The 25,149-nt window shown below is 39.7% G+C and overlaps 3 protein-coding genes across 3 annotated transcripts; 1 reads left to right on the forward strand and 2 right to left on the reverse strand.

Annotated features, from left to right (window-relative positions):
* Positions 1-275: 275 nt before the first annotated feature.
* LOC107086242 (TOM1-like protein 2) lies at positions 276-10,074 on the reverse strand. Its single transcript, XM_015377058.1, has 12 exons — positions 9,930-10,074; positions 9,486-9,570; positions 7,562-7,640; positions 7,326-7,475; positions 5,388-5,522; positions 5,162-5,308; positions 3,975-4,091; positions 3,752-3,885; positions 2,747-2,798; positions 1,687-1,695; positions 756-915; positions 276-406 (listed from the first exon to the last, which is right to left on the reverse strand). The coding sequence occupies exons 1-12, from the start codon at positions 10,039-10,041 to the stop codon at positions 276-278; spliced, it is 1,311 nt and encodes a 436-aa protein (XP_015232544.1). The 5' UTR covers positions 10,042-10,074.
* Positions 10,075-10,462: 388 nt separating this feature from the next.
* On the reverse strand, positions 10,463-16,589 carry atpaf2 (ATP synthase mitochondrial F1 complex assembly factor 2). Its single transcript, XM_015377093.1, has 8 exons — positions 16,250-16,589; positions 16,127-16,171; positions 15,397-15,545; positions 14,742-14,839; positions 11,861-11,941; positions 11,658-11,770; positions 11,459-11,574; positions 10,463-11,323 (listed from the first exon to the last, which is right to left on the reverse strand). Exons 1-8 carry the CDS (start codon positions 16,365-16,367, stop codon positions 11,186-11,188), a joined length of 858 nt encoding a protein of 285 aa, XP_015232579.1. The 5' UTR covers positions 16,368-16,589; the 3' UTR covers positions 10,463-11,185.
* A 137-nt stretch (positions 16,590-16,726) lies between these two features.
* On the forward strand, positions 16,727-24,189 carry gid4 (GID complex subunit 4 homolog). The gene is made up of 6 exons (XM_015377094.1): positions 16,727-17,127; positions 19,221-19,280; positions 20,444-20,551; positions 20,641-20,742; positions 20,834-20,964; positions 23,519-24,189. The coding sequence occupies exons 1-6, from the start codon at positions 16,939-16,941 to the stop codon at positions 23,580-23,582; spliced, it is 654 nt and encodes a 217-aa protein (XP_015232580.1). The 5' UTR covers positions 16,727-16,938; the 3' UTR covers positions 23,583-24,189.
* Positions 24,190-25,149: the final 960 nt, after the last annotated feature.

Consider the following 25,149-nt stretch of genomic DNA (forward strand, 5'->3'; position numbering starts at 1 on the left):
AAAAAAGAACGTTTAAGGTTGTTTTAAGGACATTATCGGACATGCTCTATGCTAGCCATTCTAAAGCAGCCAGGGGTTGATTCTAAATGAGCCAAAAAGCAGAGACAGGACCAATTGTCAAAATTTTGGTGTCCTTCATTCGATTTCATCCTGGACACTACAGAAAATGGGCTTAAAGTGTAAAAAACCGAACTTCTCCTTTAAATAACAGCAGCAGCTTTCTGCTGCACCCAAAGGGACCAAAAAACCCAGAACTTCCTTCATTTAATTAGATCTTACGTTCTGTGTGGTTCTGTCAGAGCTCCACTCCTGGTTTGAGCAAACGTATCAAAGTCGTCCTGTGGAGGCGGAGGCTTACAGCTGCTGAGAGCGCTCAGGGTGCTGCTCACACTGTCTGCACCCAGATCTACAGGGGAGACCAAGAAAAAACAAAAGTCAGATTTTACAGGAACAGCAATCTGGATCTGCTGCAGGATCTCCAGAAAATAATCAACCTTCTTTAAAAACCTTTATAAAAATAAAAAAAAAGACACTTTAAACAATCATTTAACACCAAGAAGGTTTGTTCCTTTATGCCTTATTAAAGAGACGGGATCAACCCCGGTGCTACCCCCTTGTGGTTACACCTGGGAACAACACCAGCTTTCTCCTTCCAATAAGCTTCTACTTGATTAAGTACTATAGCACTAGTCTAAACAAACATGTTACTGCAGCTTTAAATGTGGATAAGGCCTAAGATGAGCTTGCTTGGATACCTAAACCAGCCAGACGGGAGGCTAAGGTGGCCGGGGAGGAGGGTCCTCCTGTCAGGGTAGGGGGCAAGTTGGTTGGAGCTGAGTTCGGCATGTTGCTGACCACCGCAGGGGAGCCTGGACCGAGATCAATCAGGTTGTCCTCTGTGGCTTCGCTGAGGACCTGATCAACAAGGAATCACCAGCATTTAAAGCTCACATTTAATGTTGGAAGAAAAGGTCTGAGAAGTTAGGAGTGATTCACATTTAAAAAAAAGCAGGCAGAGCAGGTTTAAAACTTAGGGGTCAACTTAAGGAAGGTATGAAAATGTGTCTGAAGGTCACGGGAAGAACTTCACAGAAAGCTGGTTCTTAAGGGGGGAGGAGGTTGTAAAGGGAAATTATTCTTAGAAACACACAGAGGTTCTAAAGGAGCGTAATAAACATAAATCCCCCTAAGAAGAGCTCAGAAAAAAACAACAGAACCGTTCTTTTACTTTGGTGCTATGCTGCTAAAATCTACTTCCTGTTCAAGTTAATAGGGACTGCAGGGTGAAAACAAGCTGCATGGCAGTAGCTCCCAATCTGATAAGGAGAGCAAAGATAGATTAGGAGGAACTCTGGCTACACCTTCAGCTCCAGCAGCCTTCTTATCTGATTGGTGTAGCACAACAATAAACATTTATAATGATGTAATAACTGCAGGCGATGATGTAACAGGACGACTTTTGATGCAGGTAGTATAAGAAATATTTATTACACTAAATCTTTAAAAGGTTGTTTATCATTTATTAAAAATTCATAGGGGGACAACAAAAAGGGCTCAACCAGACAGGTTTGAGAACCACTGCCAAAGGGAATAAAGGTACTGAGTGAAGAATAAGCCTGGATCTTAGCAATCTCTCTATTCTGAGGTGATGCTGCTCATTAAAGATGACATGTTCTCCATACTTGCCTTCCTCAGCTAGCCCCAGAAACAGAAGTACATGGACAGAGAGGAAAGACAGTGAATACTATTAGCATGCCAGTACAGAGACAACATAATGACAGGAAGTATGCAGGATGAGCCATGCTTAGGACCGGGGACCCCAGAATGATGCAGCTAAATGGACATCTCCCTACTGCCTGATTGAAGGTTAAAAATCAAAGAGTTTTACTGTAATTAGCAGGAAGAACCAGGATATAAACCATGGCTGGCGGTAAACACTTTCAACAGTTTGCATCATTATCATTTAAAACACACCAAAAAAAGGTGCATTAGTGGAAAATGAAAGAAACTTTATAGAGTTTAAGATTTTTAAAAGAGGTTAAAAAAAAACCTTTAAACTTTTGTTTATTATTTGCCTACTTTTCTCTGAAAATCCACTGCACCCTTTAGAAATTTAGCAATTATGCTTTTCATTAAAAAAAAAAAAAAACTTTAAATGAAATCAGTGACACAGTGCAAGGGAAAAAAAAAAAAAAAAATAGACGCCCAGTAAGTAAATACAGGCAGCATGTGTAGCAGAATCTCAGTTTAAATAAAGCATTGGGAAACAGGGTGGGAATTATTTTGAAAGGCACCGCAGAGCAGAGGCCATTTTTACAAAAAACTGCTAATGTCTTGGTTTAACAAAGAAATTTAGATATAAACCAGCATGTAAATAAATAACTGGTTAAAAAAATATTTAAAGACACATCTTTAATAAACCTGCTAGATTAAAATATACATAACCATTTATTATAATTCTTCTGACTGGAGAGTTTTGGGTCTGGAAGGAACCATAGCGGTCAATTTCCTTTGCTTTGGTCAGAGCGACGCCCCCTGCTGGGGAGACGCTGCCTTGAGCTGATCTCTAGAAATCTACAGCTTTTAAGACATGGATTGTTCTGAGCTGCCTGGGTCTCAGGTTAGCATGTGCATCAGACACTCAGAGGTTGTTGGTGTCACGACCAGACATGAAAGATGATGGATGTGAAGAAGACGACGGTGAAGCTAATAAGTCAGATCCTTAATCTGTTTAAATAAGACTCACCCCGTTGTTGACGGTCTGAGCTGTGGACCTCCCGGAGCGAAAGCGCTCATACCTAAAGCAACAAGAAGGTTGAATGAAGACAAACTGGGATCAACTCAAAGCTGAATCAGCGATTAAACTAATAATAATTCAGAGTTCTGAAGAGATGATCAAAACTCATCATAGACCAGGAAGAGAAAAGAACAGCATTTACTACAGATATTGGCTTAATTCAGCATTTTATAACCATCTCAAACATTTATTGGAATATTTTTTTTCAAAAGGGACCTGGGATTAGATAAAGATATGGTGCCCAGATGTACATATAAAGTGATATTTGGCCAATTTTAAAACAATACAAAAAAGCTCAGACATTAATTATATAAAAAAAAAAGGGATCATATTTGGTTACCTTTTTTCCAGCAAGATACAACAAAACCAACACAGCCTTCAGATAATTCAAAAATATTGAAAAGAAGGGCTGGAACCATTAATCGGATTAATCATGATCAAGTGATTATTGAAATAATCTATAATTTATTAATCATTATAATATACCAAAAGTGTACAAAAACATATAAAGATTTAGGATTCAAGATAAAAAAAAACAAAAAAAAAAAAAAAAACATTTGTCCGTCAATAAGCTCTATCCGGAACTTCTGGAGTGGAAAAGTTTTAGTTTTGCCCGGTTTAATCGTTTAAAAAATAAATGTTCCCTATACAGGGAACAAAAGCCACACCAAAAAGGTATGAAAACCAATGACACATGCAAAATTAACCAATGGATTATAGAAACTTAACAGAAGTATGTTTCTATCTGCATGAAAATATCTGATATTTTAACCAATAAAATCTGATATCAGTTTTTTGGGTAGTATAGGACCCATATCCGATATTAATAACAGATTGGGACGTCCCTAAATTACACCTAAAACGCTAAAGCAACCGAAAACGATCAGTTGTATCAAAGCCAACTCACCCCTGACAGAACACTAAAGCATTCATTTGATTTTTTACAGTTCTGACCTTTCATAGCGGAGGAAAATGTTGTTGAGGTCGTCGTTTACATGCAGCAACTCCTCAGTCACTGCCTCATTAGATACGCAGGAGATGAGCTCCACTATCCTCTGCTGCATGGCTCGGCACGTCCTGTTCAGCTCCTGAGCGACACGCCAACCATTGTTTTAAGACGTCTACAAGCACCCCGGCCCTCTACGTTCCTCCAGAGCCCAGACTCAGAACATCTTACCTGTAGTAGCTCGTAGTCTGAAGCATCCTCCTGTCCTGGCACCATCTCAGTCAGCATCTCTGACATCACTTTAGTGTTTCCACGAACAACCTCTAACTCACTGCGGAGCCGGCTAATCTGAGAGACATTGATGGAAAAAAATCATTTTTTCATCCAGTGTAATAAATCTCAGAGTCGTGCCTTAATACTCTGAACCCTACATTAGTTTCTTTGCCATGATGCTAACTAAAACATTCATGGAGATTTTATAAAAATAAAGGATTTCTCTCAGAAACTTATTGCTTATTGCAGTTGTTACAGACCTTTATTTCTTTTTTTTTTTTGAGGCTCATACCCATTATTTTGACATCATTGATCTCTTATACGTCCTGCCAATATTTTTGGTCGGATTCTTAAAAGGCTATATTGCGTTTTCTTCCTCAATTTACATGATAAAAATGAAAACGATAGCAAATTCCCACACAAAACTCAATGAAAAAAGAAATATCTCTTATCAACTTAAACTAAATATTAACAATATCTAGCAAATGAAGGAGAGTGGCAATGCATGCTCTCCACAGGATCTCAAAGCATGGCTGCTGAATGCACGTATGAATCAGACAACACATGCATGTATATGAAAAAAAATGCCAACATCAACCAAAAATATCAGTCTGACAATGCATCAAAAAGAATATCTAGTGCTTATAGGACTCATTGGCACTATATACATAATATAAGGGTGTACAGCCCCTGGAAAAACTCCTGGAATCATTTGTGCCCTGTAACCATTATCAGGGTTCCCATTTAAAAAGTATTGAGAAGGATCCATACTAAAATTGGTAGAAATGTTGGCACCAAAGGGGAACCATAAAATGAAGAACATTAGAGAAAATACCAACAGAGTGTCTTTAGTTAAAGGCTTCTCCAGATCTGGAGCAAGAAAGACCAGTACAGAAGATCCTTCCTGCCTACAGACCCTAAAATGGTTTTGACTTCCACCAAATCGACTGAAGATACAGTTTTCCTCATTCATTATTCAGTAAGGAGCAGCATGATGTTTATATGTCATTGATAAGAAAGCAGAAACAAAGAGAAGACTCCTCAACTCAGAGATTGGTCCAAACATAGAGCGCTGCCCCATCAATCAGAGCATAGCGTCTGCACACGTAGAGATTAATTAAAAATCACAGGAGTTTACAGCGCACCTGTTCAGGGGTCGGGTTGACGGCTCCAGATGAAGGCAAGTTGGGGACCTGAGGGCTGCTGTAGGCTGGAGGGACAGGTTGCGCTGCTGGTTTAGTCTTGGTGCTGTGCCGATGTAGAGTGGAGTCGCCCTCTGGAGCTGATGCTGCCTGTAAGCAACACAGAGACTTTTTAAAACCGCAGAGATGACCAGTCTTTGTTGAGAGAGACAGAAAGGATGCCTCTAACCCGCAGAGGTGTATGTATAGGTGACAGAGTCTCCAGTTCTGATGTGGGGAACTCGATGCCCTTCCTCTTCAGCTCCTCATACACTTGAACTACACCTGTGAGATCTGGACTGCTCCTGAATGCATCGGCCCACGCCTGCAGAACAAGACCCAAGAAACAAGTCGTTACAGCGGGCAAACAGACATGGCAGAGGCTTCACACTGGATGCTCCTCCTGACACAACCTGGATTCAAACTGATTCCTCATATCAAAGGTGCAAACTTTCTGACCCCCTTTGACGAAGTAAAATTAAGCTTCACTTTTTACCGAGGAAATTGAAGAACCAACATGGTTTAAAGTAGGAGGAGGGCTGAAGCATGAATACCATCAAAACATGAATGGAGTTCTCATGAACTTCATCACAGCTCTATAAAGACACAGACGTTTTTGTTTATGTTTTGTGTAACTAGAAACACGTAGCCAAGCTGCAGTATTTAAGATCAAGGCATATTCACGTGTAGGGCTGAAATAATCAGTTTAATCGGTTATTGAAATAACCGTCAACTAATTTAGTAACTGAGTATAGAGACTCTAAAACATGCCTTTAGCTGAGAGAGCGACCCATTTAGTGCACTAATTATAACAATATTGTTAAAAAAAAAATAAACTTTTTGCATTTAAGATTAAAAAAAAAGATTTGTCCATCAATATGCTCCATCCAGTTAAAGTTGGGTTTCACTTGGTTTAATTTCGTCAAAAGTCTTCTATAAAAATCTTTGCTATATTATTATTAATCGAATATTTTGTCAGTTTGCAAAATAATCGTTAGTTGCAGCCCTATTCACGTATTACAATGGCCTAGTCAAAGTTCACACCTAAATAACCCTTGAAAAACAAAACAGTATTTAGCTTAACTGCAGTGGATACTATTTAGTTTCAATATCAAAACAAAATCAAAGCTTAAGAAAGACTGTCATGAATGTTTACAACAGAATCCTGTACAAAATTCTAAACATTATGTTGAAAAGTTTATGAAAATCCTCCAATAGAACATTTCAGAAATATTAGCTTTAAAAAAAACAACAAACTACAAAAAACCAGAAACCTCAGTCTGTAACAAATTGTGTGATCGTAGACTAAAATAGATTTAAATTTTTTATATTTCATATCACTGATATGAAATAAAGTATCACGATATATGTGGATATTGTATTATTGTCCAGCCTCTGATAAGACTTGAAAACTGATATTCTGCTTCCAACATGTTAGCAGCCGAGCAGCCAGTAAAAACAAACAAAAGAAACAAACAGGGTATGACAAAAGGTGTTCTGGTGCCGATTCCGTAAATCATTTCAAAAACGTTTAATTTAATCATTTTAAATGAGAGACGGCGAAGAAAAAGCTTCAAGGTATTTATACTTTGAGATGGTGCAGCTGGCGGAGGCTCTTGGCTTTAAGCCCAATCAGCCATTTCAAAGGTTCAACCTCAGGATTAAACTATAGATAAGCATAAACATCACAAACTCATCTTGATTACTCAGCAGGGTTATACGACCAGCTTAAGGAAGATCAACTCCTTTAACAGTCAGTACTTTCAGGACTTTAACAAACATCTGACGACAACATCAGACAAGTGGAAAAGGCTTGTTTAACAAATCCTCTGTCTTCTTCTTTCCACATTGAAATGTCAACAAATACTGCAGCTGCTGTTTGACAGGAGAGCAGCTCTAAATATCTTCAGTTGTCTCAACAAACAAATGCTTTTCTCTTAATACCAGCTACAACTAAGCCCTCTCCCTTCCTACCACAGGTGGAAATAGGAGCTGCAGTGTCACCTGAGAACAAAAAGGTAACTAGAGCTGCTCGATTCAAGCCCTGAAGACTCAACAGGCCCTCTCCTGGACAGATGCATCACCATTAACCGCACATTTAACAACAGACCGAGAACCATTTCCTTACCTGGATCAGAGCGAGCACTTTGTCCTGAACGATGGTGGGCGGGTTGTTTTTAGGAGAGATGACTTTAACAAGCACGCCATCAACAAAGTCCTTACTGGTCACTAGAGCGTGAAAACGATGACCGCAGTTCTTCACACATGTCTCAAGGACCTGGCAATGACAGAATGAGAACGCTGCAGTTTGGGGAGAGCTACAACTATAGTATGATACTGTAGCAGAGGGACACTTGAACTCACTGTTAAAGTCAGCATCACTTCCCTATAGTTCCTGTTGCCGCCGAGTCTCTTCTTGACCGCCCTAATAGCATCCTTTGGGCTAAAGAGAGGAGAAACAAACCGTGACAACTCAGCCTGGCCTTTCTGCTGAATATAAACATGTTCAGATCATAAACCAGGCAAGCTCTCAGTGTTTAAGTTAAGTTAAAATAACTTAATGTTTTTTATGAGCAACAGACACTGATATATTTACTATTTTATTTTTCAGAACTGAAAAAAAAAAAAACAATTGTTAAGTGGAAGAAAAGCGATCCATTGTTTAAACAAAACTCTAAACTGTGGCATGCATTTCTATCCACAGCTCTAAATGAAGCTTCTTAGAACCACCTGGTTGTGGAGTTGCAACTCTGGGCCTTTTGGGTTTTTACCAGATTTTCACATTTCAAGTGAAAACTTATCGTTGAGTCTGATTTGAAAAATAGCCAAACATTTTTTTAGATGGAGAATGTCACCTACTGACACAAACAGTCATTTAGACTCAGGTGTGAACTTGGACTAGGCCATTCTAACCCCTGAATATGCTTTGATCCAAACCCTTCATTGTATCTCCAGCAAGATGCTCAGGGTGGTCATCTAGCTGGAAGGTGAACCTCCATCCTCTGCAGCACCCAACAGGTTTTTCCTTAATGATTGTTTTGGTTTAGCTCCATCTATTTTCCATCAACTCTGATCAGTTTCCCTGCTTCCTGCACCATGTTGACAGTGGGTATGTTTTGTCCAGCAGTGTTAGTTTATTATATCAAAGCATTTAGCTTTTAGGCCCAAAGGTTGAGTTCTGGTCTCCCATCAGATCACCTTCTTCCAAATGTTTGGTTCGTCACAAACTGCAAACAGAACAACTTCTGGCTTTTTTTTTTTTTTTTGTCCTCACTAATGACTTTCTTCTTGCTACTCTTCCATAAAGCCCGGTGGACATAGCAGATGTATAAACGGATGTTGAGCTAATAGATGGTCCTATTGGCTGCTTTTCCGATCAATGCTCTCCCTCACCCTATTAGTCTAAGTGGATGTCAATCTCTTTGTAGGTCTTGGGGGGGGTCCATCCTCTCCATGTTTAGGAGAATGTGCTAGGAACAGAATTTGCTTTAAACAGAATCAAATCAGGTGGACTCCGTTTACCAGTGAGACTCTGAAGACAAATGGTCACATTGGTGATATTGGGAGACCAAAGTTAAGGCGGGTGAACACAAATCCACTCTCTACTTTTGTGACTGTATAAAAATAAAGTTGATTTAATTACAGGCTCCATTACAATCATCTGTTTTTTTATGTATGTTTGCTAAATGAAAATTCAATAAAATACAAAGAAGTTATGAACTCTAACAAAAACCAGAAAGCTATTACCAACAATGCAACAACTGTTTGGTGAGAGGGTCAAGTTACATTCTCAGGCAGGGACAACAGCCAAGATTTCGAAAGTAAAATGAAAAGTAAAATCCTAATTTAAGAAGTACAGTCTTCATGTGGACTCTGCTCTCCCATAAGACAATAATAAGTAACTGTTTTAAATATTTTACTGGTCCAACCTATTTGGAGGGATGAATGGCACATTTAACATTAAAAACAGACATGTTTACCTTCATACAAAAGCAGATGTAGAGAGCGAGTCTGGTTGGAGCAGACTGCTTTGAATGTTGGGCTTGGCCAGTTTACAACCCACTAATCAAACAAAAAGCTGGACTTCACACACCAGTTTCAGGCATAAAAGCAGACGATTATGAAGCAATAAGATAAGAAATGAGGCCTTGCATGGGCCAACCCCACACAGCCGGAGCCACATCACTTAATCTGGCCCAGGTATGAAAAGCAGCAGCCTTTAGTCCTAATGTAAATACCACACACCTGTGAGCGCATAGCTAGCAAACCTACAGAGCTAGCAACTCACCCATCCTCTGTTTCATTGATGATGTCGCATATTTCCATGTTCAGGGTCCAGTCTTCACTCTGCAGGGAGCCATCGGTGGCTCTCTCTGAAAAACAAACCTAGAATATCAGGAAAAAAAGCGAAGTCTTCCCATAATAACACGACGATGACTAGTGGCTAGCTGCAAGCTAATTTAGTACGTAGCCCTTTAAAAATATATAGTTCGACTGCAAATAACATTAGCTCTAGCTAAAAATAACAAATACCATATAAAGGAGACTTAGTTAACGTAAATAGTTAAAAAATGACATAAATATGAGCCTAGCTGCTTAATAACTAGGCGGCTAACGGTGGACCTCCACTCCGTAAGGGACGTTAGCATGTCTAAGTAGCAGCTTTTGATATGACTTCTACACAAAAAGATGTACAAGTTCGCGATGTTGTCTTTAAAGTAGTGTTTCTCACCGATACAATGCCCCACAGGGGTACTGAACGGATTTCCCAAAAGGAACTCCATCTTGCTCGACAAACAAGTCAATCCATGGACGACGGCGGCGATACAATAGAAACATCTCATAAGCCCCACCCACACACTTACCCTATTGGCCGAAGCGATTCTTCTCCTTGATTTTGATTCGACGAGCGCAACACGGTAAATAAACGAAGCTAAAGGTTAGGCCAAATCAACTCGTGACGTAACTGTCATGACTGTAATATTCATTTTAATGCATGTATATATATATAAAAAAAACTTTGGAAAAAATATATTTCCTGCTTTAAACTGGTAATACCCATTAAAGGCCTTTAGATGTTTTGTTTATCTAAAAGCTTAAAAAATGTAATATCTGGAAAATTATGTGACTAGGTAAAATGCAAATGATTTTAAAAAACAGACATTTAACAATTAAGATTATTGTTCTGATGCTGTGGTAATTGAAATATTTTAAACCTAAAATTATTAAATGTAAAATTTTTGTCCCTAATTTAAGAATTTGAAACTCTTTGCACATAATGAAATATTCAAAGCCTTTATTGTTATTTTGATGATTTCTGGCTTACACATGATGAAAACCCCTTGAAATACCAACAATAGTTTGATTTCTCACTGAATTAGCAAATTCTCCTATTTTATACCAAACAGTACTAGACTCAGTGGGATGTGCCAGCTGCTGTGCCCCTGTAACATGACAGGAAAACAGACACTGTGCAGTAAAACCTCTCAGATTTACTGATACACAAACAAATAGACATGCACAATAAACAGAGTTGACAACTAGAGCTAGTATTTAGACAATACATTTGATATTGAGGCTGTGAAACTTCAACTTTCCTATTTGGAGGTTTTCAAATTTTTATATTTTATTACATGAACCATCAAGAACAGGCAGCTTATTGAAACCACGTCCTGAAATGAAATAATCATGGCCAAACAATGATGGTACTCATTAAACTCAGTATGTGCTGAGGTGATGGCTCTATTCTAAAAGGGCTGAGGACCATGGAACCTGTTTCCAAAATGTCCTAGTGGAAAGGGAGTCATACTGACATCAAGAAAACATGGATGCGGTTTACTAAATGCAGGTGACTCAGTCTTCTGGTATGTGTCACAGCTGACTAGAACAATGTAGTAATGGGTTGCTCAGTGAGTTCCGCCTCTGAAGCTCAATGTTTTAGGGTAGATTTGCTGCCGTTGTTGCTCAATGGGTACCAGGTAATCCTGATCAGTCCTGCATTAGTTTGCGTTTCACGGTTGAGCTCTCAGATGAGAGGTGGACAAAAAGAGCTCCCGCAGCTGCCCGTGCCCTCAGCTCATACATGTCGTAGTCATGTGCCCACTCTACATTACCCCAGTGCTGAATCTGAAAAAATAGAGACAACAAAATCAAGAAAAATGGAAAACAAATGTCTCAAATAAAAAGCTAATTCTGCAGAGTTTTTAAACCAGGCAGATTTCACAATAGACCTTGTTTAGCCGTGTTTTTAGTCCATCCTACCTGGTATTCCTCCTCCAGCCTGGACAGCAGCACTGCTTGATCTACGCTCAGATGTCTGTCAATCAGCGCCAGGGAAAGTACCAAAGACTTCAGCTGTGAGATCACAAACTCCAGCCCTGCACAGGAGATACCACAGATGATCATAAACTAAGGCCCAGGCTTTGAAAGGGCATCTAAATATTCAGTGCTGATCTTCTACCAGTCAGGGACCAGAGGGTGTATGAACTCAGGTGCTGTCTGAACGTGTCGTTAGTTTCCTCTGGGATCTCAGGACCCAAAATACTGGACGAAGATCCAATAGTGACGTTGTATCTGTTGCATAAAATAAGGAGGAATATTTTTGCAGTTACTACATATTTAACAGAACAAGCATTACTCCAACATCAGCTCCTTAACTCTTACCTGTCTTCAATCCAGTGAAGCACAGGGTCCCATTCATTCTTCTGCAGCTCAACCAAACCTGGAGGTTCATCTACTCTGTAGCTAAAACCACACAAAGAAGGGAGAATAACAACATTTTGGCAAACATACAGCCCATTTCAAGTCTAATCTTTATACCCTTAGGCCCCGTCCTCACGAAGCCGAACCCTGGCCTAAACGCACACATTTTCCACCAAACCAGCCTCTCATCCATACGAAGCCGGCGTTTCGGGGGTCTGTAAACAATCTTTTTTTTATTAAGCCTTCAGAGTGGGAAGATTTTGAAACGCCGTTTTCGCGTTTCCATCTTTAAGCTCTAACCGCATTTTTTTTCTTACACGCATGCGTCATAGCGTCGCCTCTAAACACGCATGCGCGACACAGTATCACAACAACAATGGCGCCGTACTGTGTTGAATGGTTGCTGCTAATGCTACTCACCCTGCTGTTGGGCTTACAACAGAATCTTCTTCTTCTGGAATATCTCCAGGAAGAACAGAGCAATATCGACGACATAGTTCAGCACCTGAATTTGACTGAACAACGAAAATGGACCCGCAGGGCAACCATGTATAAATATTAGTGCGCTTGCCCAACATTTCGTCGCCTATTTTTGCTTTGGCACCACAGCGCCACTTACAGGCCTGGCATACATTTTGCAGCGTTTTCATGCATTCGTGTGGACGATCACATTTATTTTACGTCTCCGTCTTTACGACAAACGTTCTGGAAAATATTAGCGTTTCGTGTTCGTTTTGACTTCGTGTGGACGGGGCCTAAGTGTCATGCTGAGCTTCGTTTCAATCCAAAAGGCCAGCAATTGATTCAGAGCTCTTAGGCTATGTTCACCCTGCAGGCCTAGATGCTCAATTCCGATTTTTTTGTGAAATCCGATTTTTTTTTCATTGGCGTTCACATTTCCAAATATATGCGACTTGTATGTGATCTCCTGTGTGAACTGCAGTCACACAAAGCAATGTCCCGCATGCGCAGTAGAGGACGCAATGACCTCATAGGCCAGCGTGCTCTATGTTTACGGAAGTAAACATGGATGGTAGTGCCGGCGCACATCTAGCGGTCTTTTCCAACCATAAAAACTCAATCTTTTGAATATGGTTAAACATAAATACTGCTCTCCGCATCATCATCTGCCATGGTTGTTGTTTTTCTTGCAGCTTCTGCGTAGCAAGATGCATAATAGAACCCTTTGTCGGGAATTAATGACGGCCAGGTCGGATTTGAAAAGATCAGATTTGTATCGGATTTAGGACCACATAACCAAGTGGCCTGGGTCGGATCTGTGTTGTTCAGACAGCCATGAAAAGATCAGATCCAGGTCGCATATGGGCCAAAAAAATCAGACTTGGGTCACTTCAGGCTGCAGTATGAACGTAGCCTTAGTCCGATGCCCCTTTGGTTTTAATAGAATTGATCAAATCAAATAATCCAAGCATGAATTTTATTTCAACATTCACCCAATTCGTTGTGATAAGTTCTACGGTTTGTTTGCTTTCTTTTTTAAGATGGAGTAAATCTACAGCAGGAACTCTGAGTTCTTTACATTTCAATTACAGCCTTAAGATTGATGGACAGCATCAGCCCTCTCTAGAGGCCCCGCTGGGCCCTGTTTCAGAAAGTGGGATGAGTAACTCAGGTAAATTCTGTTGTATATTCCTGCATATTGTGGATTTTTGGTTTCAGAAAGCTGGGTAGCAGTTATCGCAAGTGAATTTTATTCTGCAAGTTACTCCATGAACCAACGCTGGTCGGTAGCAGGATCTCTTGAAGTTATTCTCTGTCTGTTGCCCATTTGACAAGGTGTCAAAAATGGTGTGCCAATTGCTCTCCATCAGCTACAGGCTTGTCTAATAAACACTCATTTGCTATACACGATTAGATGTCATATTAATATGCTTTCAATCATTTATTTCAAGAAATCTAGCTTCAGGATGCTTGAAACAAAACAAGCACACATTCTTTACTTGTGCAGAAGGCAAACTATCAGGATTTAGCATCAAACCGCTACCTAAGGGCTCAAACGCCCATCAGATCAATAAGAATTGTGACTGTTCTCTTTTGGTGGAGCAGAGTTTTCCTACCTGCTGTACACAACAGTGGGGTTGGAACCCAGAAAGTGGTTGTAGCTCCCCTGACCCTCCCCCTAAATCATGGAATAGCTTGGGTGATGTTCACTTATATTCTACAACCGAGCTTTGCAGACTGAAGAGGTCACAAATTCCAAACAGAAATCAGAATTTATCCTTGTAGAGTAATTAATTTATAAACTAGGGCTTCTTATTTACTAGGTTTACTAGTGGCTCCCAGAATTTCTAAAAGTAGAATGGGAGGCAGATCTTTAACTTGTCATGCTCCTCTCCTATAGAACCAACTAACAGTGTTAGCCTGTGAGGCAGACACCCTGTGTACTTTTAAGACAAGGCTTAGAACTTTACTTTTTAATAAACCTATAGTTTTAGTGGCTGAGGTAATCCTGAGCTATCTCTATAGTTGCTGCTATGGGCTTAGACTGCTGGAGGACATAGGCATCACTTTTCATCATTCTGCTTCATTCTGCCTCTATTCTAAGACTAGTCTGTGAACATTGCAACATGAAACAACAAAATGCTGCAAAAATCCATATCTGTCAACCTTTAAAATTACTTTTTTATAATATGAAAAGCATTAAAGAGCTTCGAACCTAAAATCGGATGAGAATGGGCATAGATCCATTTAGATTATATATATTGATGAATCTGTCAACGGGTTTGAAATGCAGAAGCATCTAAAACCTCACTTATTGAGGGAGAAGACATTTCTAAAGGAAGTTAGGGGAGGTTAGCACACAATATTAAGAAAAGCATACCAAATGGTGTCTGTTTCCAGAAACTTAAGAGCAGCGCTGATCATCTGGTCTTTGTTGCGCTGAGTGGGATTGTCCAGAGCAGTGTTGCACAAAGTAGTCTGTAGAGAAAGTTTCCAACCCCAATGAAATCAGTTCAAATTCATCAGGTAAAAAAAGTACAAAGCAGCATCTCTACAGGTAGTTTCCTCTCATAAAATCCAAGCCTGAGGCTCACCTGATGACCACTTCTGAGCTTTGGGAGTACGGTATATTAATATGATGGTCATGTTTCAGACTGATGTCTGACATCAGACGTTCTTATTTCCAACCAGACAAATGGAGACACTGACTTCTTAAAGTATTGATGACAAGATATGGGGTTCATGTAATATTGCATTAAATTCATGCTGCAGGACATTAGGAATAAAACAGGCTTATTTTTAACACAAATATCCTGCATTTAGAAGTACCACAGCAGCTTTTTTTTAAACTATAGCAGGTAAAAACCAAGCTGTGTGCTGCAACATGAGCGAGAACACTATTGGAGCTAGCACAACATTCTATAATGGAGATAATAGTGAAACATTGATAACCTACACTGCACACAAAGCACCATTTTATATATAACATAGGACCTTTAAGATCTAACAAATGGAGAAAAGGTAAACAGCCATACCAGGTGCATGGTGTAGAACTTGATTGTGTCTTTTTGAGCTTCCCACTCTGTAGCCACGGCGATGGCCAGCGCTTCATTTGGTACGGTGAACAACTGCCCATTGGGAGTTTTTAACTTCCTCTTGTCAAGGTTTACCTCAAATAGACCACCTGTAATTTCGTTTAAAAAAAAAAACTATTATAAACAAATATTTATTATACAGCAGAATAACGCAAGAGGACAGCAATCTTCACAGTGACTCAAATGCAGTTATGCACAGTTATGTTACAAACACAGATTACTGTGTAATATAATGGGATTGGACCAGATGAGAAAACTGCAAAATAGAAAGAAAAAAAAAATAGCACAGTGTCAGATTATAATCTGACACTTTAAAGTTAAATCAAGTGTTAACAATTAATCCAGTCTAATCAGTAAAACTCATAGGAGCCATTAGTCCCACTCTATGAAAACCTGGTCTCTACTGAAGAGCAGCAATAGCCATTCAGCACAAACAGCAAATATGTGCAGCTGGGCTGAGGTCAGAAGAGACCAAAACTGAATAATTTTCATTTCATAAAACTCATGTTTGGTAGTAAACAGACACTGCATATCACCCCATAGTGAGGCTGGGTGGTGGCAGCATCATGCTACGGGAACGCTGTAGGGAAGCTTTTCATGTTTATTGAAAGGTTCTAATTATAGGGCAATTTAGAGGAAAATTTGCTAAAGGATTGAGACTTATGCTTACCTTCACCCTGGGATATACTGACATCCTGATAAAATCTCTTCCTCTCTAGTAAAGAAACAAGACAGCAACATCAACACAATTCAGCATCTGTTCATTTTCTATACGGTGCAGTTATCTTCCTACCTGTTGAGGCAGTGGAGTATTTCAGGGCACCCCTGTATTGTTGATGTCTTGAACAAACTTTAGAATGAGAAATAAAACCTCCAAAGTGGCTCTGCAGTCTAGCAATGCCTCTAAACATAGCTGAACTTAATGAGGTGGAGATGCTATAACAGATAAAGATACAGAAAACTGTCGGTCAGTAAAACTGCTGCATTGTTAGCGTCGCTATACCTTTAAAACTAACTCCATAAAGCAGCTACACTAATATCTGCTGGTTTTGTTTTTATTTTAGCAAAGCAGCTTCAGCTTTCAAAAGCACGCGTGTGACCTTCCTCTCAGTCGGTTTCATGAGCTTTCTGAGAAAGGGATATGTAGTCTTTTAACACCGTTGTAAAACCTTCTGCGTTAGGAAATAAACTACACTCAAACGTTTGCGTGAGAACTTCCGCATATTCATCCAATGATCGGTTACGATATTGGTGAAGTGGATTCCTCCAGCCAATGGGAGAGCGCGATGCTCCCGCTAGAGCGCAGCAACGAAGTCCGCTCTACTTCTCCTGAGAGCCTTGGCAAACTGTGCTCTAGCGGAGATAAATGGGTGTTTGAATGGTTTTGGATGTACCCAGCGCTCCTTCAGCTGTCCGTAGAAGCGAGCGGAGTCCTCCGCCAGCACGGCTATTGACTGCGGTAGGTGCGCAGCCAGCGAAGCCATGCCAGTCCCCGCTGGATACCTCAGCGCCTCCCTCGCGGCCTTCTCATCCTCGGCCTCGCTTATCCCACCGCCGCCGATAAACACCCAGCAGCCGGGCGTCGTCACCTCGCTCCTGTACAGCGGCTCCAAATTTAGAGGCCATCAGAAAAGCAAAGGGAACTCTTATGATGTGGAGGTTGTTTTGCAGGTAGGGTGCTGAACTTAATATTGATGTTTGAGTGTAAATGTTAAAGGCATTTTGGTGATGTGTCAATCTGACGCCGTGATGACTGACAGCTGGAAAAAACAAATCTCGTTTCTGCACGTCTTCGTTTAACTTACCCTGATTTGTTTGTAAAACAACTATAAAATACATACAACTGAAGGAAAAAAACAACAAAAAACATTTGATCTCCAAATATTATAAAATGTTACCAAAACGCCAACAAATCAATATCGATATGTTATATATGAGGAATAGTACACAGGTTGTGGGAGTGTCGCCTAGTGGTTAGTGAACAGGGCTTGGTATCCTGAGGTTGTGGGTTCGACACCCCTGGGATCTCTGGACGCTGCACAGTGGCAGCCCAATCAGAGGCACAAGCCAAATCATTTAAATAAGGGTGGCCAGGCAATAACCCAGTCTACACTGTTCCAAAATGAACAATCACAACATTTATATTTTCTAAATAAAGACAAACTATACTTTCCTACAGCCTTTGCTAACAAATAGACGCATATATATATATATATATATATATATATATATATATATATATATATATATATANATATATATATATATATATATATATATATATATATATATGCAACATTCATGCTGTCTAAATTAAAGGTGTAGTGGATAAAATCTTATTTATTGTAATTACTAACCTACTTTTATTAATAATCTGACCAAAATGTATATTTACATGTACTAATATCTACATTAAATGGATTACTGATCATTGAAGATTCCTTGATGACTTGCAGAGACGAAAAATAGTTCTGAAAAGAGCATGAATTCTGTATTTATCTTTAATGTTAATATATTGATGTGCATAATTAACCGCAGGGTTGTTGTTTTTTGTCAGGTTTACATATATAAAATTTAAATGTTAACTTAGAACATTCCACTTGAGAGTATTACTGCTGTCACCATCTGTATTATAGGGAAAATAATGGTAGGGGCGGCCAATGATTGGGTAAGGGTGGCCATGGCCACCCCTGCCCCCCCATCTAGTTCCGCCCCTGAGCCCAGTGCTCCCCAAAGGAGATGGGTTAAATGTAGAGAGTTAATTTCTCATTTGTGAGATCAATAAAGTTTAGTTTATTTATTTAGGCTGATCTCAATGTTCTCTTAAAGGTTTCAGATAAAAAAATATGGCTTAATCTGGGTTCCTGCAGATCCTTAAAAAGTCTTAAAAGGCAATGAATTCTTCAATATACAAATAAGGCCTTAATTTGTATTAAAATGTCTTAAATCAGTCTTTCATAGGTCTTAAAATTGTCACCAAGTCATAAATGGGATTTTATTTTTGTAATTCATATAAAAAATTTAAATAAGTCATGATTATTTTTTCACATTTACCGAACGGCTTAGCTGGAATCATTATTAGTTCCATCCTGACGGCAGAACCAATAAAAACAATGTTTGGGTGATGCGGCAATAACATGGGGAAGTGTAAATTCAATGAAAATGGGCTATCCAGCCAAGAGTTTTTTTGCAATGGCTAAAAACAGAACCAGGTGATGTATATGAGGAATGGCGTATTTTGAGCAAGAAGTCATTGGAGCTCAGCACCATGAGAATGAAAGCTGTGGAGTCAGGCATGTGAAAAACAAAGCACCAGAATTAAGTTGGAGAGAAGCAGCAGCTTTTTCTCAGCTCTGTTCCACCATTGTCTCTGCAAGGCCTCTACAGCATCTCCAACGTAAAAAAAAAGCACCAGTAGCACCAAATCTCCGGATAATGTTTGGCGGTTCGCCTACAATGAAAGCAGAGCTATTATGGACTTTAAGGGGGGATCAAAACAAAGTTTGTGAATTCCATTCATAAGTTGTTCAATACATATGTTATAAGTGTGTTTTTAGCTTCTTTACTGGGCCACAAAGTAATGGTTTATGTTAGAATAAGCATCAGGTTAAATTTGAGGCAAACAGGTTTTCTTCTAAAGTTGGTCTTAAAGTTTTATTTCAAGGGGCAAAAAAAAGTCTTAAAAAGTCTTAATTTTAACATGCCTTATGTTGTAGGATCCCTGGGAATGACTGTTTAGTTTTTTTGTTTTCTTCCTCTCAAAGCACGTCACCATGGAAGATTCCTACTTGTGTGGCTACTTGAAGATCAAGGGATTGACAGAAGTGAGTATTTGTCTCTTCAATTCCTCCATGTTGTCATATTTAGACAAAAAGCTCCATGTTTGTTTAATCTATCATTTAATAAAAAAAAAAAAAAAGAAGAAAATCAGCAATTTCAGTTCATAAAAAAAGAAGTTTTCTTAGTGCATTTTGTAGAACATTTAGTCATCATTGAACTCAATGGCCATGTTTATGAGGCAGCATCTTCATGATTGACGTGTCAGGAACCAATCGTGTACAACGGACTGTCTTTTGTGATTGGTTGGGGTTAATCATTGATTTCTCATTGTAGCATTTATTTTTTAGTTTCACTTCCAGACCTTCTATTTCACTGCTTGCTAAGCGGCTGTGGGGCGATCTTTAAGCCACATGGTAAAAAAATGCGTCAGAAAAGATCTCCTACTGCACCTTAGAGGCCACCCTAGAACCATGGAGCTAACACTGACATCCTGTCATTAGCGCTTCTGAAAGCTGATTTAGTGGAAAAATGAAAAAATTATGGTGGAAAATACAGTGATCCTTTGGAACGGGTGTTATTTTTATGAAAAATGGTAATATTATTTCAAACTCATCCTTTTTTTAAATTAAAATAAGGCATTTCTTTGTCAGTTGGAAATAAAGTTACAGTTAAATCTGAGAGTTGAGAAACTGAGAGTCAAAAACCTGGACAATGGATAAAAGATGTATAGCAACAGCATTCATAATAACTTGTTATTGGACTTGTTAATGAGGCTCTTTCCGTTAATACATTTCTGTGATATCTATTGTTACATTTACATGTAACGTGATGTTTTTTGCTCTTTTATGATTTCTGGGGGTTTTTTGTGTGCTTTTTTTTTTTTTTTAATCAAAATCCTGTTTTTAGTGCTCCTTTAATTGCAATGTGTACCTTTTACTTGTTTGTATCTTGTCCACTTTTGAGATTGGTTTATTCAATTTTTTTTAAAATTTTTTTATTTAAAACATTTTATTCGGGAACTTGGGCGACTCTGATTAGGGCCCCAGGAAAGAAAGTTGTTTGTGTGTGGCTGAGGTCTCCACCTTCCCTGATCTTTGACCCTCTTCATTTATCCGGGAGTCAGAGGAGTCATGCCTCCATTTCTTAGAGCTGATTAATATAAAGTATTAAAAAAACTGAACTAAACACTTCCTGCTTTCTCCTGTAGGAGTATCCAACTCTGACAACCTTTTTCGCTGGAGAGATCATCAGCAGGAAGCGGCCGTTTCTCACCAGGAAGTGGGACGCAGATGAAGATGTGGATCGAAAACACTGGGTATCCCTAAGACTTTTACTACAGCAAATATTGGCTAAATCCGTCTCCAGTTGACCAGTGTACCTTAACAGTAAGGTTTTTCTGTTCAGGGCAAGTTCCAGGCCTTTTACCAATACGCAAAGACCTTCAACTCTGATGAGTTCGACTATGAAGACCTGAAGAACTCTGATTATATCTTCATGAGGTGGAAAGTAAGACACTGCTTGCATGCATTCTGCAGGTCTGCTCAGTGTGTCTCCGAATGTCGCCTGTTATATTTTCTTGTGGTTCCATCTTCCTCAGGAGCAGTTTCTGGTTCCTGATCACACCATCAAGGACATCAGTGGGGCTTCCTTCGCCGGCTTTTACTACATCTGCTTCCAGAAGTCCACAGCCACAATCGAGGGCTATTACTACCACAGGAGCTCTGAATGGTAACCAGTTGTTTTATGGATGCTCAGAGTTAGGATTACCTGGAAAATGTACTGCAGGGAAACTGTCAGGGATGTAACATTAAACTGTTACTGTACAGAACAGGTGGACATAAGCAGGAATGTAAATTATATGTAATGTTATCAAGGCAAGGCAAATTTATTTGTATAGCACAATTAAGTACAAAGACAATGCATGTGCTTTACATGATTAAAATATAGGAAAATAAAACATAATCAAAGCAAGTAGGAAAAAAAATAAAATAAAAAATGCAGAACCAAAAAGAATATTATATCAGGGTGGAAAGTCCAAGACCGGTGGTTCCAATCCAGACTGAGATTAGATCACACAATATTTTCCCTTCTGCTTAATTATTAATCAGATCAGCTTCTGCTTTATTAATTCATTAAAGTATGAATGAAAACAATAATTTAGTTGGTTTCTAGGCATAATTGATAGTAATCACACTCACTGTTCCTTAATTAAAGAAGGATATTTGATGTAATTTTTAATGCTTCAACATGTTTCTATGTGCATTTGTAAATACATCTTGTACAGCGATTTCACAGAGAGCTTTAGGGGCAGAAAAATCTTAATTTCAGCTTTTATGTCTATATTTCATCCTAAAGCCCCTGTCACACCTTGACGATTTAGACCAGCATATGCCTGACGTACAAAAAATCTGGCAACAACACTGGCACACGTTGGATAAGTTATGGGTTTGTTTTGTATAAGTTGTGAGCACGCTGAAGTAAGCTCAGCACAGCACAGGTCAATACGGCACATGTGGGCCATAAGTTACAGGTAAGTTATCTGATCGTTGACATTCGTTAAGTGTAAGTTACTCATAAGTCGTGGCGTCTAGCTTATCCAAAACCTATGAGTAACTTGTGCATAGCTGATGCGTAACTTATAAAGAACTTATCTCCAACACATAGCAATGTATCTGACATGTTCCAGACAACCGCTGAACGGCTACTGTTTAATGGCATATTGGCAGCGTTTCGGTATAAAAGGAGGTTCTCCTCCAGAATGCATCCCCATCATAGGGTAAGTGTGATGGATCCTCCCTGCGTTGACACCCACGACTAACAAACTTCCTAGCAAACGTGACGCTGAATCTGCTACGACTGCAAACCTTCTTTCCTTCTTTGTATTTAGTCTTTTTCTTTTGGGTGGGCGGTAAACAGCAACTGGGTTAATACCGCGATCAAAGACATTTCTTGATGCAGGCCGGGCGCCTCCGGGTGCATCTCCGCTCCCCTCAGGACACTGGCTTGTGACGTTTCATGGGCATTGCGCTGCCGTGCGTCATGCATAAGTTAGGCAGTCGCTGAACATTAGTTTTAGGCTACTTATACATACGCTATGTATTCGCCCAAAATTGAAAAAATACATAGAAAGTTCAGGGTATGTCAGCGTTTTAGGAGATTTGAATAGTTTGTTGAATACAGCTAATAAAGGCTATAAAGGATAAACTTAATAACGGATAACTGAAACTTTCATGATATATCTATTTTTCTCTTGATTTACTGCTACTTCCTTTATGTGTCGGCTGGGTTATACCTGATGTATATTTCATGCACACACACACCTTTGTCTTGCTATTTGTTGAGGACCGTGTTTTTACTTCCAAAGACTTCAGTTGATTTTCAAGCCTTTCTGCGCCTCAACCCTAAAAATAACCGAGCGTGTCCTTGGTCTCCCTCTGGGTCTCCTCCCGGTGGGACGTGTCTGGAACACCTCACCAGGGAGATGTCCTGGAGGCATCCTAATCAGACGCCAGAGCCACCTCAACTGGCTCCTCTCGACTACTTTTCAGAAACCCAAATCTTGTCACCATAGATATGCTAACATTGCTATCAACAGCTTAGCGACAAAATAGTACTTACAGCTTGCGGTTGTGATGGCCTTACGGTTGGAACGGCCCCTCGTTTCAGTAAAAGAAGTTTAACAAATCCTGCTTTGAACTTTCCAAGACTTTGAAAGCTGTATTTGGTAAAATGCTTAAAGCAAATGAATAGCTGAGCATCAAACTTTGCAGGGATCTTCTGATACACAAAAATAATCCATGCCTGTCGAGTCTTCGAATCCTTGGGAAGACTGAAAATGTTCTCCTTTCTCTGTGCAGCCTGGAGCGCTGCATTTACTCCCATGGTTCTGGCTCATTTTCAATAGAGAAACTGCCTGCTTTTTGTAGAAGTAAACCCAACTGTAGGCTAAACGGCTAAACTGGTGTCTTCCATCTATCTTTATTCATGTTCTTGGGCCAGGGAACCAGTGGGCTGGTCTGTATGTCAAATTAGGGGCGTAACAAAAGTAGCAAATAAGGCAAAATCCCCGAATTGACATCATCATGGTGCTTTGTTTGAATTCACCCATTTTATGATGGAAGTTTAGAATTGTGAGATTTGCAGAGGAAGGAGGTGTCGATGGGGTTTGAACTTCTCTTTTCGTCCATTTCACCTACTGGACTATCGTTATTCATCTATAACAATGTAAACTCGGTTTTGCATGATGAGCCCTTTAACATTTCTTGTTGTTTCTGTTGTCTAGGTACCAGTCCCTGAACCTCACCCATGTTCCTGAGCACAGTGCAGCGATCTATGAGTTCCGGTGACCACTGTCAGCTTCCAGGATCTTTCTATTGTTGGGAAAGCAGAAGGTCTGCGGATGCTGCTGAGAAGTTAAAGGATGCCAACCTGCAATGACAGAAACGCTTGGAGACCTGCACACGCTCACATTTTCCTAAAGGAGCACCATGAATGTATGGATGCAGGCGGAACAGGTGGAATGTGCTTTTGTGCTTCCCGGCAGGAGTTTGAGAAGCTGGAACCAGCAGCTAGGACTGGGTGTGGTTCCTGTAGAGTTTCCCTTTCCTCCTTTGTTTTAACGTCTGGTTTTTAAAGCGCTTGGCTCAGTATAGCGAGACTCTTTCTAAGCCTTGCTGGGATTTCTCCTTTCCTGGTTTGCCACAAGGAACAGCTCAAGCTTTGGTGCAGAAAGAGCAGCTTGCACACATTGAACTGCTGCTGGACAAGGATTGTTCTACAGAGTCCGATCCGATTACTGGACAGAACCAGCAAGTCTGGGAAGATGAAGAGCAAGAGAGAAGGTGACGGTCAGAAAGTCTAAATGGTGACAGAGTATTTTTAAGCTAAAGTTGTTTGTTGGTCTGCCAAGAGTATATTTTCTTATTTTACTGATTGAGCAGCGAGAGGCACTTTTAAAAAAAAAAAAAAGGTACAATCTGGGAGATTCCTGAAATAAGCTTTTCTCCATTTTCATCCAGCTGCTTTTTGAGATTCTTCTCATTTAGGATTGTTGTGGATTTTCTCTTCATTCTGAGTCAGCTCTACATGTGTCTATGAGGCTTACAGTTGGGCTTTTAAAGCAGGTCAGGTTTTATCGGAGAAAGTTCCCAACCAGAACAATCCTGTAAAAGTATTAAATGGAGGGACTTCTACCATCAGCATTAAACTGAGCATCTGGTTAATTTTCCTCCCTGTTTTTCTCCACGGCTATGCAACACTTTATTGAAAGCAAACATTATTAGACCCTGAGGATTCAGAGGTGAAGATTTATTCTGTTCCTAAAATATATACGATCTACCTTCATTAAAGAGACTATTTTTGTGAAAGAGTCTGTTAACAAAGCCCATCCCTGATGTTGTTTCTCTGCTATGTCATAGTGCCATGGTTTTCAAGCTCACCACAGCTGCAACAAGTTGATCTGAGGAATGCGTGGGAATAAAGGTTGGAGTGACTGTAAGGAGTGAATCATTTAAATTAAAAAGAAAAATCCAAACATCTCTTTTTGTCTTTTTATTATAATTCATTTGATTTTTTTTTTAAAGTGAAATGTTGTCCATTTATGGTCAAAGAACATCTGATGCTCACTAAAGAGCCCATAAAATATAAGCTGCACTGCCATCTAGTGGAGAATAAATAGCATGGCATGTTATTGCCACCTGAAGGGGAGGAGGCTCTACATGTCTTGCATTGAAATGTTCTGTTCTGATTGGACCTCAGATTTGGATGCAGCTTTGAGACAACAGAGGACACTGCTGTAAGAAGAAAATCAAGGACCAAAGCTGAAGTCGAAGTAGAATGGACAGATCAGTGTAAAGACACCTCTCTGAGTAGTTCTCATTGGTTGCCATGCAGACGTAAATGTTTACTGGGCTA

The sequence above is a fragment of the Cyprinodon variegatus genome, unplaced genomic scaffold (assembly GCF_000732505.1).
Source record: "Cyprinodon variegatus isolate N-32 unplaced genomic scaffold, C_variegatus-1.0 Scaffold146, whole genome shotgun sequence".
NCBI classification, from domain to species: domain Eukaryota; kingdom Metazoa; phylum Chordata; class Actinopteri; order Cyprinodontiformes; family Cyprinodontidae; genus Cyprinodon; species Cyprinodon variegatus.